Consider the following 15,131-nt stretch of genomic DNA (forward strand, 5'->3'; position numbering starts at 1 on the left):
AGTTCCAAGGATATCATTCATCTGAAATATATCATTAAATTCATCTTCCATTAAAAAAGCAGATCAAGATAAACCAGGAAATGAAGAGAAATGCTGAGTGTTTGCTAAATCAAGGCACGCCAGCCGCATCCATGTTACAAGAAACCCCGTTTGACAACTTGTGTCTGACATCTCAAGCTGTTCTTGAGAGAGCCCAAAAACAAGGAAGATCCAAATGCCCCAGATGTCACAGCTCAAGGATGTTCTACTGCTATTCATGTTATGTTCCGGTTGAAACTGTCCCTGTTGAAGATATTCCTATTGTGAAGGTTAGTACAGGGGATCTAAGGAGGGGAAGATCACAGTGTTCTTTGATCATTTTATGTCAAATTTCCCAGCAAGTAATTTTACTAGATGAAATAGATAAAGGTGGAGTTTAACCTAATCTTGTCTTTTGTGCCAAGCTTCATAATAAGTCCCATAACCATAAAGCTGCTGTAGTGAAAGAAAAACAGGTCACAGTAGCCCAGTGCTACTTGGATATCTTTCCTAGCCAAGATTCCTGCCCAAACCTTGGCATCTCTGCAGTACGGGTGGGGAACTACTGGTATGGCCCCTTTATGACCTGTGGACTTCAACTCCCAGAATTCCTGAGCCAACCATGTTTTTCAGGGCTTAACTAAGTTGCAGCTGTTGCAGCATCCCTGGGGTCAGCACGCATTTACAACATGCTGGTTCAGGAATTCTGGGAGTTGAAGTCCACAGGACCTAAAGGGGCCATAATTCCCCACTCTTGCTGTACAAGATGATGGAAAAGATGTCTACCCAAAGGCACCCTTTGATTTAAGTAATTCAAATTTAAGTAATATAATTCTTTTTAATTATATTATTCAGTTTCATGATATCTTTGTTCTTTCCCGCTGTTTATTTTGCTGAAAATTGCAATTGTAACCGGTGCAAATCATGTATCATGCTTCAATAGCCAGAGTCGAATGCATGGTTGAGCAAATTTATATATTTATGGTTGAATTTGGGGGTGTCTCTTTGACACACTTTCTGGGTTCTTTGTTTAAGCTTCCCTTGAAGATTGATATAATTAAGCATCCCAATGAAACGGATGGCAAAAGTACAGCTGTACATGCCAAGCTTCTGGCATCTGAAGATGTTACCATTTATACATATCCGTGTATTCCTGACTATGAAGAAATGCAACATGAAGTAAGAGTCTGTTTATATGTAGCATTGTAGGAAAACCTTTTGTTTTTCACTGAATAATAATAATAATAATAATAATAATAATAATAATAATAATAATAATAATAATAATAATAATAAAGTTGGAAGGGATCTTGGAGGTCATCAAGTCCAATCCCCTGCTCAGGCAGGAAACCCTATACCATTTCAGACAAATGGCTGTCCAGTCTCTTCTTAAAAACTTCCAGTGTTGGAGCACCCACCGCTTCTGGAGGCAAGTTGTTCCACTGGTTAATTTTTCTAACTGTCAGGAAGTTTCTCCTTAGTTCTAGGTTGCTTCTCTCTTTGGTTAGTTTCCACCCGTTGCTTCTTGTGATTGTAGCTGTTCAATATACACTGTGTTTAGCATTGTTTTTCACGTACGAGAGCAAATAAACAGTGTATTTGTCCCGGAATTCCTGTAGCAGGACTTATTATTGCTTAGTTGTATTCACAGAATCACTTTTTGATTTACTTTTAGAGTACAACCATTTCTGCAAGAATTTCCCCGAGAGTACAGGTAGTTTTCGCTTACCAAGCACTTGTTCAGCAACCCTGTTGAAAATGTGACTTACAACTGGTCCTCAAAAGTTGCGGCCCTTGCCCAGTGTCTCTGGGGCCAGCACGCATCTACAACAGCCCCACAGGCAGTTTCCAAAAAGCAAAGTCAATGGGAAAGCCAGCAGGAAATCGCTATTCGCAATCATGGGATGTGGCATTTGATGACCCCCTTAGCGATGGAGTCACTGGTTCCTATTGTGGTCAGTAAGAGAAGACCACCTGTACAGATGGCCTAAAGGCAAGATGACAAGAGGGGAATACAGGTAGTCCTCAACTTAACAACAGTTCATTTAGTGACCATTCAGAATTATAATGACACTGAAAAAGGGACTTATGACCATTTTTCACTCCTAATGACTGTTGCAGCATACCCATGGTTACGTAATTAAAATTTAGATGCTTGGCAACTGGCTATATGACAGTTGCATTGTCCTGGAGTGATCTCCTTTTGTGACCTTCTGACAAGCAAGGGACGCTAGATTCTCTTACCAATCATATTACTCACTTAACAGCTGCAGTGACTCGCTTAACAACTGGCAAGAAAAGTCGTAAAATGGGGCTCAGTTGTAGTCGAAAGCCGAAGATTGCCTATATTCATAATCAGCAATGGCATGGGAGTACTGCAAGAGCGTGGATCAGCATGTCGGCCTATTTGATGAAATCAAGTTCTGCAGGGTTTTAACATTTTCTCATATTTGCTTAAATGCTGATGTTAGTAAATGTTACCCAGATTGTATTTTCATAAATACTGGTGGAAGCACAATTTTAAAGCAGATTCACTGGGGAAAATAGGGATAGCCTTGTGGCTGAGATTAGATCTCATGAAGGTTTTTTCGCCCCATTTTTTTAGATTGCACTTATTTTTCCTGGACCTAATTCAGTTCCAATAAGCAACATTCCTCTCTCTTTACAAGCAAAATGTAAGACGGATACCAAGGGCTTATTGGCAGAACCAGCACCCAAGTCTGCAAAGTGGGACCCAAGCCACAGTAGCATCATGAGTGAAGATAAATTGCCCAAGAGCGGAAATGCACTGAAAAAAATTGTATTTATCGACAGCACGTGGAATCAAACAAACAAGATAATCACAGATGAGCGGCTTCAAGGTATTATTTTTATGAATGGAAACGAATCTTGGGAATTGTTCTAGGTCAGTGGTGGCGAGCCTATGGCACGGGTGCCAGAGGCAGCACTCGGAGCCCAGCCACACCTCCTCCCACGGCCCCCTCCTCACCAGCAGCCCCCCCCCGGAGGAGAGTTGCCCCTGGGTGCGGCCCACACAAAGCAGCGGAGCCAAGGACATGGTAGCTGGGCAGCGGGGACAAGACTCCGCCCTTGCACCCCGTTGCGCGCAGATGATGCTGCGGGGCACGGGCGGAGGGCATGGCCGCCATGGCGCTGCTGGGCTGCCTGGGTGATCTGTGGCAGGCCTTGGAGGTGGTGGGTGACCCAGTGGGCAGGGCAGAGCGGGGACGGGAGTGGGGGGGCAGTTTTTGGGCACTCGGTCTCTAAAAGGTTCGCCATCACTGTTCTAGATATAATAGAGAGCTATTACCGGGAATAAATACCTCCTCTCTACTCTTATTTTTCTTCCAAAAGATTTGCTTTTCTAAAACTAGTACACTGCAACGCTGTATAGAACATTTTTTGTACTCCACTCAGATACTGTGACATTTCAGGAAAGAGAGAAAAGAGATGACTTATCTAGTCATATTTTGAAAATATAATGGAAATTACTGTATAAATCTGACTGAATATGTCTTAAAGCTTATCCTTGTGTGTAATGCTTTGGAGAAACCTGTTAGCAATTAGCCACAAGTAGGGGGTTTTTTTTCATTCTTTTGTGTAATTAAATGCCTACATTATCATCTTTGTTTTTGTTTTGTTTTTCACTCTGCAGGGTTGCTACAAATCGAACTGAAATCTAGGAAAACCTGCTTTTGGCGCCATCAGAAAGGGAAACCAGAGACTTACCTCTCTACCATTGAAGCAATTTATTACTTTCTAGTAGACTATCACAAGGAGGTCTTAAAAGAAAAATACGACGGACAATACGACAATTTGCTTTTCTTCTTCTCGTTTATGTACAAGCTGATCAGGAAAGCCAAGGATTCTGCAGGGAAAAAGTGAAGCATTCCTCATGCAAATGTCCCAAAAGGAACTGTGATCCATTACCCTTTAAAATCAGTCCTTTAAACTATATAATTAAGATTCGAATGACTGAAATGGATTTACAAGATAGAAGGCTTACAGTTGCTGTCTTTTAAATTTAAACTAAATCCAAACTTCTACAGGCAAAACTTACAGCTGTTAAGGGAAGACTATCCAAAACAAAGCTGGTGTCAACGCTGCAAATACTGTATATTCTTGCTTTGACAATATGCAGAACTGTCTGGTATTTTTATAGTTAAATCAGGCAACAGTGAAAGGGAGGAGAATAAGGAAAGCCTGGGAAAAAGAAACGGGAAGTAAATCACATCTTCCAAGTTAATTGGAAGATGTGAACCATGACCCCAGAATAGGGGAGGGAAAAATGCCTGGAATGTAGGTGCAACGGAAAATAATCTCAGATCTAAGCATTTCCACCATGCCGTACTGACATCTCTGTAACCTTAATAAATGCTTTTAGGGGGAAAATATGCCTGAAAGTCCTTTTAAGTGTTTCGTTAATCAGACACATGACAGCTGGACTTGTGGCATCTAAATAGAATTATTTTTTTTTAATTTGTTGAACAACAAAATGGCCAGCTTGAATTTTGTATTTAAAGTTAGCAGAAACTTCATTTGTTAGTTTCATTATGCAGGGTTACTCTTTGGACTATCAAGGAAGACTCTTAGTGATTTTACTACCTATTAAAAATTATTAGAATTACTTCGTTTCACCTCCCAATTCCACCTCCAAAGGGAAGCCAGACTAAAATATTCAGCTCGATGCTAACAGTGAACACGATTAGGACTGAATTAAATTGCCAAATTGCTTAAATATGTTCCACTACTGATTGCTTATAGATCTGAACCAAGGTTTCCTTCTAAAGCAGGGGTGTCCAACCTTGGCTAGTTTAAGACCTGTGAACTTCAACTCCCAGAATTCCCTAGCCAGCCTTGTTTTATGTAGTGCTTTCTTTTGCTGCATACACGCTTCAGAAAAAGGTCATATTTCTCTACCAGAGATAGATTAGTTTCTGGAGGATGGGGAAGGGTGTTTCCCAACCTATAAGGGACAGGACTAACATTTCCTTACTTTGTGAGTTTTTTTTTAATGACCACAATACAATTTATGGGAAATCAACGCACCTGTTATGCTTAATATTAAAAAAGTGAAACTTGTGCCATCAAAAATTGGCAGTCTTGATTAAAGCTTGCAGATAGTTTATCTGCGAGGTCTAGAAGATACCTTTTGTTATCTTGCTTAATACTGGTAGATATTACAGTCCTTTCTAAATTTCTACTTTATTTATGGAAGCCAGCATAGGGATTGGTCTTTAATGCTTTTCTTTGCACAGGAGCATATCGTTTGTTCCTAAGATTGGGACCTGCAGCAAAATAACAATTTCCGAAGTTCAAGGCAGAAGACACATTCCTTTCTCACTCCAGTGCATAAACGTAGCTGCAATCAAACATGCATAGAAGCTACAATAAAGCTCATTGGAGGATGCATCGTGCATCTTAAATCATACATGTTCTACAAAGCTGCATATGTAACAATTCAAATGATAAATATCCTTCAGAGTCATCTGTTTAATAAACCAAAAAAGTGAAAATGCTTTTATTGTCCTTAGTTATATTATTACTTATTTCTACCGTCAAGAGAAGGGCATCATGGCTTTGTGCAATGATGAAGGCCGCTTCCATTCAATGCATTCTGGTTTTTCCTGAGAGTTTCATCTCGGAGTTGCTAAACAAGAACACTTTGAATTCTTCTGCCAAAGTTGCTTTTTTTAAAAAAAAAATGCTGGATTATACTTAACAGGGAACATTTCCACTCCTATCGCAAAATGACGTCTTCCTCCATGTGTTAACGATAATCTAACTCCGAAAGACATTCACAGTGTCTTCCGGATCTTATTTCCTCGAAACATTTGTAAATTATTTAGAAGTAGAGTCAGAGAAACTGTTTATGTAATAAACAAACGTTGAATAGATTTTAGGGTTTTTGTTTTAAATCCCAGCACCAATCAAATTCTGATAACTCAGAACAGCATATTCGGATATACAGATAGGAATAGTCACCCGGGATGCCAAGGGTTTGCGCTTTGCCAAAAGTTTTTTTTTTTAAAGAATTGGAAAGGAAAGGAGGAAGAGAAGAGAGATTTGGTGCCTAGCCCAGGATAGACATGCCATTAAATCTGTAAGTTTAATTCACCCAGCGGCTTTGAGATTTCCCTAATTTCCCATAAAGGAGACTATTTCAGGGTTGAAATGACGGGTCCTTACTTCTCTGAATTCATACCATGCCTTGCTCACTTCAGAAGTCAGTGTTATGCTGAAAAGCAATGCCAAACTGCAGACCAGGTTGTGTCCCACAATCTGCTTGTTAATCTGTTTTATGTTGTTATCTTCTTTTCCCACGGCTCTGTAAATTCTTCAAACCTGCAAGGTGATATTATCAAGTGGGGAAAATTTGCTGTAGGACAGCATAGATCCATGGTTAACATAGGAACAAAGGATTTATTTTTTTAAAAAAAACTTCATAATATGATTTTAATCCAGGTACACTTGTTACGACAAATTGCTTTTATCCCATCAGTACTAGCCTAACTCCATCTTAATATTATTCCTAACCTCTCTTCCTAACAGAAGTATTACCAGTCTTACACTCTGAAGCTTACCTCGGATCTCTTCTTCAACTCTCACTTCCCACATTTCTCTTCTCCAAGCCCGTCCGTTGCTGTCCTTTGATTGACCATCCTGCCATTTATTTCTTCACAAGCTATCATTATTGCACCCTAGAGCAGACAGACCCTAGATCCATAGCCACCACTTCCTCCACAAGATCTTTCTCTTTGGTGATGGAATGTCCTCTCCACAGGACCACATCTGGCCCAGGAATTATCAGTTGTCTCTTATTGTGGGAGTTGCAAATGTCATAGCAACGTTAGAGAAACAAGTTGATTATAGGATGGATGGAAGGATGGATGGATGGAATTTTCACCCAGTATAAAGACACAGAAACCACTCACTTCTCACATGAGTTAGATTCTCCTATTTATCTTTCTGACAATGTATATACATAAAAGATTATGTCCATTTTCAAAGGATGCAAATAATGGGCACCAGCCAGTTAAAGGTTCCGTCTATTTCAAGGTCTTCAATCAACACAATCAAATTAAAAAGGTACATAATAACGCTTTTATCACTGGATGATGCCTTAGAATGACTGGACGCACTAATGGCTATAAGAATCTCGAATTTTGGCTTGTAAAGCATCACAGGTTTTCTTTGCGTCTCCAAGCAACATCGAAGAGTTTGGCTTGTAAAAAATGGGGTTGTCGACTGCAGCGTATCCAACTCCCAGGGTGCGCTTCATGACAATGACCTGGTGGAGAAACCAAAGGACATAGTAAGAGTGAGTTCAACTGTTTCTTGCCTTTATTCAAAAAAGCTAGTTAAAAATATAGTCTGCCTTCTTCCAATGCGGTTTTACACCAGCACCACTGCAAGACTATGCAGAAAAGACTTTTAACCGAAGTCTGTAGATTTTTCACTGGGGTAAGAATGAAGCAGAAATTCACATATAATATTATAAAATCATAAAAAGTTGGAAGAGACTATCGGGCTGAGTCCAAACTCCTGCCAGGGCAGGATTTAAATTAAATTGAATTAAATTAATGTCAATTAAATCATTCCAAGCAGATGATTTTGGTAATTGGTTCCAGGGTTGAACTGCTCTTACCATTAGGAATTTATACTGGAATTTTTCCCCTCTAATATTCAACCTGAACCTGCCTTCCTGTAATTTAACTACATTGTTCTGGGATGATGAAAAACAGGTCTTCACCTACACCTTCCAACTCTCCTATACCCCATCAATCATCTTCTTTCATGACTAAGCCTATTCCCCCCCTCAATTCTTCCTCATAACTTAAATACTAAAATTGCAATATTTCAGATCCTACTGCTTAGCAAAAGACCGTCACCATTTAGTCATAAGGACATATGGTGGATCAATGCATTGCTGACAAATGCAAAATCTTACTTATTATACTGGCAAATCTTCTAGAGAGCTTTTCAGATTCTCCCAATAACAGATAGCAGAACATCCTCATTTAGATTATTGTCTAATCAAATATCCTCATCTTACTTTCCAAGTTGCTCTTTTTCTGAGGTCTTTGAGTTCAGCTCTCATTTCCCAGGCAACATGACTGTTGACTCTAGCAAACTTGCAGACTTTCTGTTGCGCTGCCCCTTAGACTCTAGAGTAATTCCTTCTTCCAGAGAAATTACACCTTGTGTCAATTGGAGGATTTGATGACATCAACACAAGTATCATAATAATACCCTGTACTGTAGTGAAGGCAACATTTTCGTATTTGGGGACAAAGACCCCTTCCTTTTCACGTTGCGTGTTAGGTACTCTTTGCTCTAATGAAGAAGCCATCACAACCCTGTGCTCTCAGCTTCTTGTTGTCTCTTACTTGTTTAGATTTCCAAACTTCCAATACAGGCATGCCGGCTATGATGGAGTTGGGATCTTCCTGTGCTGCAGAGTTCACGGTATCGTTAGCACCAATGACCAACGTCAAATCTGTATCTGAAAGGAAGAAGAAAAATCCTTGCAAAAGGAAGAACTTTCAATATGAAAAGCTTCAAAATCCAAGGGTGAGATAAGTGCAATTTTTTTTAAAAAAAAACCCAAATCAGGGAAGCTCTAACATTATTTCTGAGACTATAAAGGAAACCTGAGAAAAGACTCTTTAAGTATAATGAGCCAGCTAACCGGTACTCAATGTCCTTTGCATGTTGCTTACACTGCTATCTGCCTGCAGAAATTGTGGCTTGTGCATAGTTTTCCTCTTTTCATGAAAAGGCTTTTAAAACAAGATCTATGCAAAATAACCTGCACGTGAAACCAGATACAAAATGCACCATGGACCGGGCTACCTAGATCAAAAGCAAAGTACGGTTCAGAAGAAACCAAATAACGTCATTCCTCACTTTCCGATCCTCATCTGTGACCTATCTTTTCCCCAAAGTGAACAAATTATCCCACTTCACATTATCTTCACAGCAGCCTAGACTAGGCTAAATAAAAACACCTGAGCTTAAGACTGAGTGGTTATCCCAACAGCGGATATCCTCAATCCTATATTGACTAAAGTAAATATTAACTCAACACCTAGAAAATCCTCTCCACGTGTAAAGCACTAATCCCTTTCCATTTTTTTTCTCCCTCTCTCTCTCTTGTGGATTCTGTTTCTGCTTGTATACATCCTTGGTAGGGAGGAGACGCCTGCTTGAAACCTGTGTAGATTTTGCATGAATTCGTTCCATCTGAATTCAGCTGCTCTCGCACTTTGGAGAGACTCCACGCTGGCATATTAGCCTGACAAGCCTAAGCTGTTGAATTCATAGCTGCGGTGCTAATTTGAAAACTTATTTCTGGCCCAGGACCATCATGGGTCCCTTGCTGAGCCATAAAACGTGACCTCCCAAAGAGATGTCAAAGACAATGGCCTTGCCTTCTGGTAGACTGCCTCAGAGAACAGACCACCTCTGAAGTCAGATGAGAAAACAAAGCTTTGGAAGTGAAGCAGTTTTAGCATTCAATGTAATGTGATCCGACTGTCGATCTCAGAGGACTTTTTTGGGCATCCTTTCAGGAGATTGTTTCAGGTGTGCAACTGGTTCAAGCTGGAACGAATTCCTATATATGTGCCAATTTCTAGTATAAGCTTATTAGTATTATCAAATAGGCAGAAACTGAGTTTATTTGCCAGTACAGTAGCTTGCAGGAGGGGCTAAGAGCAAGTGGGGTGAAGATTGCCAAGGAGATGATAATTATAGGGGAGAAATAAAAAGCAGGGGCAAGAGGAAAGCATAATTTCTCATACAGCAACATCCGTTTCACAATAACTGGAGCTCCAGATTCAACTAAAGGCACTGAGCCATCATGGTGCAGTGGTTAAAATGCAGTCTTGGCAAGGCATTAACTCTGCCCACTGCCAGCAGTTCGATCCTGACCGGCTCAAGGTTGACCCATCCTTCCATCCTTCGGAGGTCAATAAAATAAGGACCCAGATGGTTGGGGGCAAATATGCTGACTCTGTAAAACTGCTTGGAGAGGGCTGTAAAACACCGCGAAGCAGAATATAAGTCTAAATGCTATTGCTATTTTGTAACCCGAAGTAAACACCATATCTTCTCCTTCACTTCCAGGTATAAAAGCCACCATTTGTTGATGACAGCTTGATCGTTCCTCAGCCTAACTCCAAAAGCAGATAAAAATCAATGTTCTTGGGTGGCTGCAGTGCAAACGCTAAGCCACTGTTTTGTTTGATTTTTCATCCTCCTCACTCAACCCTCATCCCCTACCTGGAAAATCTTCATTAATTTCGTCCATCTCCAAGACGACGTCGTACGGCACACCAGCTTCTGCCAGGAGGACATTCAGCTGGCCTGGCATTCGGCCCGCAACCGGATGGATGCCAAACCTGCAACCCCCAAAATGGGAAGAAATGCTGAGCTAATAAAGAAGAATTAACCAAAGTTGGCTGGGTAGTGCAAATGAAAGGCGGTGGGTCCAAACACCGGTTTGCCTCCAGACAAAGCCAGCTGATCCAAGTGTGTCATAAGGATGCTGGCACTAGGATGCCAGCTGTAATCCCATGCAACACAAAGTGAGAATTGATTTTTTATGTATTCTATTTGCATACCACTGAAGAAAGGCTCACCGCAGTTTGCAACCCTTCAGTTAAACCATACAACCGAAACATCCCTGCTTTATTTATATATCTCTCATCATTGGGGTTTACTTGCCTGACTTTCTTTCCTTGTTCATTCAGCATTTTCACCAGGTCAGCAATGGGATATTGAGCTTTAGCTGCACACAAACCCCAACCTGCAGTGAGGGGGGAAAAAACTCTATCAGAACTTGGAGAAGGAATCCCGATGCTGTTAGGGGAACACTAAGTACAGAAGAAACATGCATTAAGGCCAGGGAAGTGTTACAAAGAGTATAAGACTAGACTGAATAACAGAGTTGGACCTTGGAGGTTAGTGAAAGGTTTTAATCTCTTTGAGTCTAAGAAAAAACAAGATTGGCATAGAAGGCACTGATGCTGGACCTCACTCATGAAGGAGGGTCCCCCAAAACATGATTCAGTATCTGCCATTAAGGCAGTGTTTCTCAACCTTGACAATTTAAGGCATGTGGACTTCAACTTCCAGAATTCCACAGCCAGCATTGCTGGCTGTGGAATTCTGGGAGTTGAAGTCCACATGCCTTAAAATTGTCAAGGTTGAGAAACACTGCATTAAGGTAATAAAACTACTCATTGAAATGGAACCTCAAGAGTTAAATGATAACAAACCAAGACATAAGATGAGTCTCATCCTTCCCCAATTTTCTCTGGTCTACATACTCCAGAGTTGGAGAATTACAGTTGCTGGGTTCACATAACGTACAAACCCAAAACAAAATATAGGTAGCTCATGTAGAAATCAGTCTTTGGTGAATTGTTAACTCTTACCTGGTGTAATGATGATGGAGTTTGCTTCTTTGATCATTTCAATGGCTTGGTCAATCCCAACTTCTGTGTGTGTTCCAACCACTTCCATGGGCTTTCCTCCAGCTGTAGATGTCGTACCATATCCGCCCAAAATGACATTTGGTAAAGAGCGATTCATAGCCTGGCCAACCATAAACCACACATTAACCCAACACTTCCAGATTCCAATGAATATAAAGCAGGAAACTACTTTAAGCATGCTTTACTCTGTAATGTGTATGTAATGTGTATGACAGCTCCAATTCACAACATAGCTTGCAATCCCAGAATTTAATATTCTAGTTCATTCTGAAATATGGTTTCAGTGTTTAGTACATATATCATTATAATGCTCAGATGGGAATAAAGAAAATGAACTGTTTTGAAGCAAACACTTGTTAATCCTTCCAGCTTTTTAAATGAACAGCAATAGCTACTGGCTTTCCATAGGACCCTTTCCCATCTGGGTACTCTTAAAAGTATGGAACCGCAATTCCAATAATTGTGTAAATGGGATTCCAAGAATTTTGAGAGTTGCAATCTACTTGGAGGATACCTAAAACATCTGGAAATATCCAGGCAAGGCTGGAATGTGGCTGTCCCAATAGATCCTCCTGAAATATTTTGTGATTAACAAAGTGGGAGAGCCACAAAACAGGATCCACTAAAGCAGGGGTCTTCAAACTTGGCCCTTTTATGACTCGTGGACTTCAACTCCCAGAATTCCTCAGCCAGCGTGCTTGGCTGAGGAATTCTGGGAGTTGAAGTCCACGAGTCATAAAAGGGCCGAGTTTGAAGACCCCTGCACTAAAGAAACAAGTCTTGTTTCCATGAAAAAGGCAATGGACCCCATCACAGAGGACCTAACCTTACCACACACATGATGTAAGACAGGATAGCTCCAGAAGAGCCAATCAAAGCTCCAACGATTGTCATCAAGTTGTTGTTGAGAAGGAACCCTTCTGCACACAAAGCCCATCCAGAGTAGCTATTCAGCACAGTGATCACCACAGGCATGTCTGCTCCACCGATAGCTGCCGTTAGTGTCACTCCCTGCAATTTTTGATGCACCAAAAGAAAGAAGGTGGAGCAGATATATATAAGTTTATGCAACAATACCTTGATTACGTTTCACCTTAAAACGAAAAGGAGAAAAAAATAATTCTATACTCTGATCAGCCATATTCAGACCCAGAACTATGAGCAGTAACTACCTTCTTTCCGAATGTGGAGGGTGCTTCCAACACAGGTTCCCTAATGACCAGTGTTCATTAGGTGAAACTAAGAACTGGAGCTGGCAAAAGAGACTATTCTGTGGGTTTCCTACAATAGGCACAAGAAAATCAAACCCATTCCAGATCAGGTGTCTGCGGGTTATCTTTCTTTCGAGTGTCCAACACATATTCTGGGCATAGTCTTACATAAAACCAGAAGACTTATATGGTTGCTTCCTAAGCTTGCATACAGCCCTTCAACCTGCTATCAACCATCTACCAACCTATCTTGGCTTCTAAGCAGGTGGACCAGACTAAAGCCATTGTTTATTTTCTAAGAATGCATATGGTGTTATAGAATAGAATAGAATAGAATAGAATAGAATAGAAAATATGGAATAGAATAGAATAGAATAGAATAGAATAGAATAGAATAGAATAGAATAGAATAGAATAGAGCTGGAAGGGACCTTGGAGGTCTTCTAGTCCAGCCCCCTGCTCAAGCAGGTGAATGTCCAGACAGGTGAATGTCCAGCCTCTTCTTAAAAAACTCCAGTAATGAAGCACCCACGATTTCTGGAGGTAAGCTGTTGATTGTCCTCACTGGTTGATTGTCCTCACTGTCAGGAAGTTTCTCTTTAATTCCAGGTTGCTTCTCTCTTTGTTTATGTGAGACCCAAACATATTCTTGAAAATAAAAAAAAAAGATGCAGAATCCCCCTTCCCATTTTTAATTAAAACAGTCCATAAGAAAGAAGGAAAGAAAATCAGGAAGAACTCCAAAGTCTGGTGAGCTCCAAGGCAAGTATCAATAGCCCCACTGCTACCCTGGATATCAGGTTGCCTACCACTGTTCAAGAAGCTTCCACCCCTTGCCTGACCCTGTCCTTAGGCTTGCTCTGACTCTGCCATCAGCTCATCATCTCCAGCTTTTCGCCTGCCCAACGTAAAGGAATGGGGATCACAGTTTTTTTATTCCTACCATTATTGAGGAGAGCCCAGAAACTCCGAGAAGACAGGCCATGCCTCCAGTATAGCTGGAGTCTAACATAAAATAAATCATGCCTCCCACGGAAGCTGCCAGCAGTCCAGCATTCAAATAATGACGGCCAGGCAGGAGAAGAGGAGCAGAGTTCAACAGACCTAGAAAGAAATGAGATGCAACGTATAAAAGCCAATGGTTCATCATGAACGCTTGGGGTAGGATGGCATGAAAATGCAGGGTAGGTTATTTCTTCCCATCCCTGTCATGCCCCCCCTCCACTTGCCCAACTGACTGAAATTAAGAACTTAATTAAGAAATTAAGAATTATTTGGCTGGGCAGGTGTAATGGGGACGTGCTGGACTAGGACTGGGTAGGAGGTCTTCAAAGAAGATCATCCAAACTAATTTTAACACTTGATCTACTATACCAGCCTTTTTCAACCTCAGCAGCTTTAAGATGTATGGACCTCAACTCTGGCTGGCTGGGGAATTCTGGGAGTTGAAGTTCAAACATCTTAATATCGCTGAGGTTGAATGTCTATGGAGAGTTTCAACCATCCAGGTCATAGTTGTCCCTAAGATGCTTTTCCAAAAGGCAGCTGGTCTTTCTTGGTTTTTTTTTTCCTTGAAAAGGTTTTGCTTCTCAAGTACTGAAGAAGCTTCTTGGATGGGAAGTGAAATGTTTTTGAGGAAAAAACCCTAAAAAGTCCAGTTGCCTTTAGGAAAAGCATTTTGGGGACTTGCTGAGGTTGAGAAACACTCAACTACAAAAAGATCCCCTGGTCTGTATGAGCCATATAATATACGGTAATAGCTAATACTGAGATACAGAGTCTACTATTCATAGATCTTGAGATCATGTCAAACTTCTTTCAAGGAGTTTTTGTTTTTGTTTTATAAAAAAAAGCCTGGCCCCCCAACGTTTATGGAAATTCAGTATGAATAGAATTCCTAATGTTTTAAAAAGCCATTGGTGTTATTAGGCTGAGTTCTGCAGAATAAAAAATAATTTTAAAAATCCATATATCCTGACCACGAAAAGGCATACCTTGCAGTTTTCCATAGGCCACCAAAGAGCCACTGAATGTTACACCTCCAATGTAAGTGCCCAAGTAGGCCACGGTTTTGAGAACTCCGGCGGATGGATGGAAATCAAGATGTGGATATTCAATCATGTACTCAGCGACGCAGGTCAAAACGGCTGCCAAGCCAACCAGACTGTGAAAGGCAGCAACCAGTTGTGGGAGGTCAGAGATCTCGATGCGTTTTGCAATTGTGAGACCTGCAAAACAAAGCAATTGAGATCCAAGGTGAAAACAAATAGAATAGAGCTGGAAGGGACTTTGGAGGTCTTCTAGTCCAGCCCATGTGTTTTCACGCTTCATCATTCTCTTGAACCTGTACGGAAAAAGAGTAAAATATGAACCTTCAGTTCTCTAACTTTTGAGATTA

At 40.8% G+C, this 15,131-nt stretch overlaps 2 protein-coding genes across 2 annotated transcripts in view; one reads left to right on the forward strand and one right to left on the reverse strand.

The window, feature by feature from the left end:
* Positions 1 to 38: 38 nt before the first annotated feature.
* DTWD1 (DTW domain containing 1) lies at positions 39 to 4,123 on the forward strand (the record flags this gene model as incomplete). The annotated part of the gene is made up of 4 exons (XM_015816228.2): positions 39 to 308; positions 1,054 to 1,197; positions 2,624 to 2,879; positions 3,674 to 4,123. Coding segments are annotated over 4 exons (900 nt in total), but the record flags the coding sequence as incomplete, so codon positions are not given.
* Positions 4,124 to 6,961: 2,838 nt separating this feature from the next.
* Positions 6,962 to 15,131, reverse strand: part of LOC107287687 (NAD(P) transhydrogenase, mitochondrial) — a 37,863-nt gene continuing 29,693 nt past the window's right edge. The window contains exons 14-21 of the mRNA XM_015816218.1: positions 14,728 to 14,961; positions 13,677 to 13,837; positions 12,354 to 12,533; positions 11,463 to 11,622; positions 10,750 to 10,831; positions 10,306 to 10,424; positions 8,409 to 8,524; positions 6,962 to 7,309 (exon numbers count right to left, since the gene is read on the reverse strand). Coding sequence (XP_015671704.1) covers positions 7,160 to 7,309; positions 8,409 to 8,524; positions 10,306 to 10,424; positions 10,750 to 10,831; positions 11,463 to 11,622; positions 12,354 to 12,533; positions 13,677 to 13,837; positions 14,728 to 14,961 — 1,202 coding nt within the window. The 3' untranslated portion in view covers positions 6,962 to 7,159. The remainder of the gene's footprint in view (positions 7,310 to 8,408; positions 8,525 to 10,305; positions 10,425 to 10,749; positions 10,832 to 11,462; positions 11,623 to 12,353; positions 12,534 to 13,676; positions 13,838 to 14,727; positions 14,962 to 15,131) is intronic.

This window comes from Protobothrops mucrosquamatus, unplaced genomic scaffold (genome assembly GCF_001527695.2).
Source record: "Protobothrops mucrosquamatus isolate PMUCROS unplaced genomic scaffold, P.Mucros_1.0 scaffold415, whole genome shotgun sequence".
Taxonomy (NCBI): Eukaryota; Metazoa; Chordata; class Lepidosauria; order Squamata; family Viperidae; genus Protobothrops; species Protobothrops mucrosquamatus.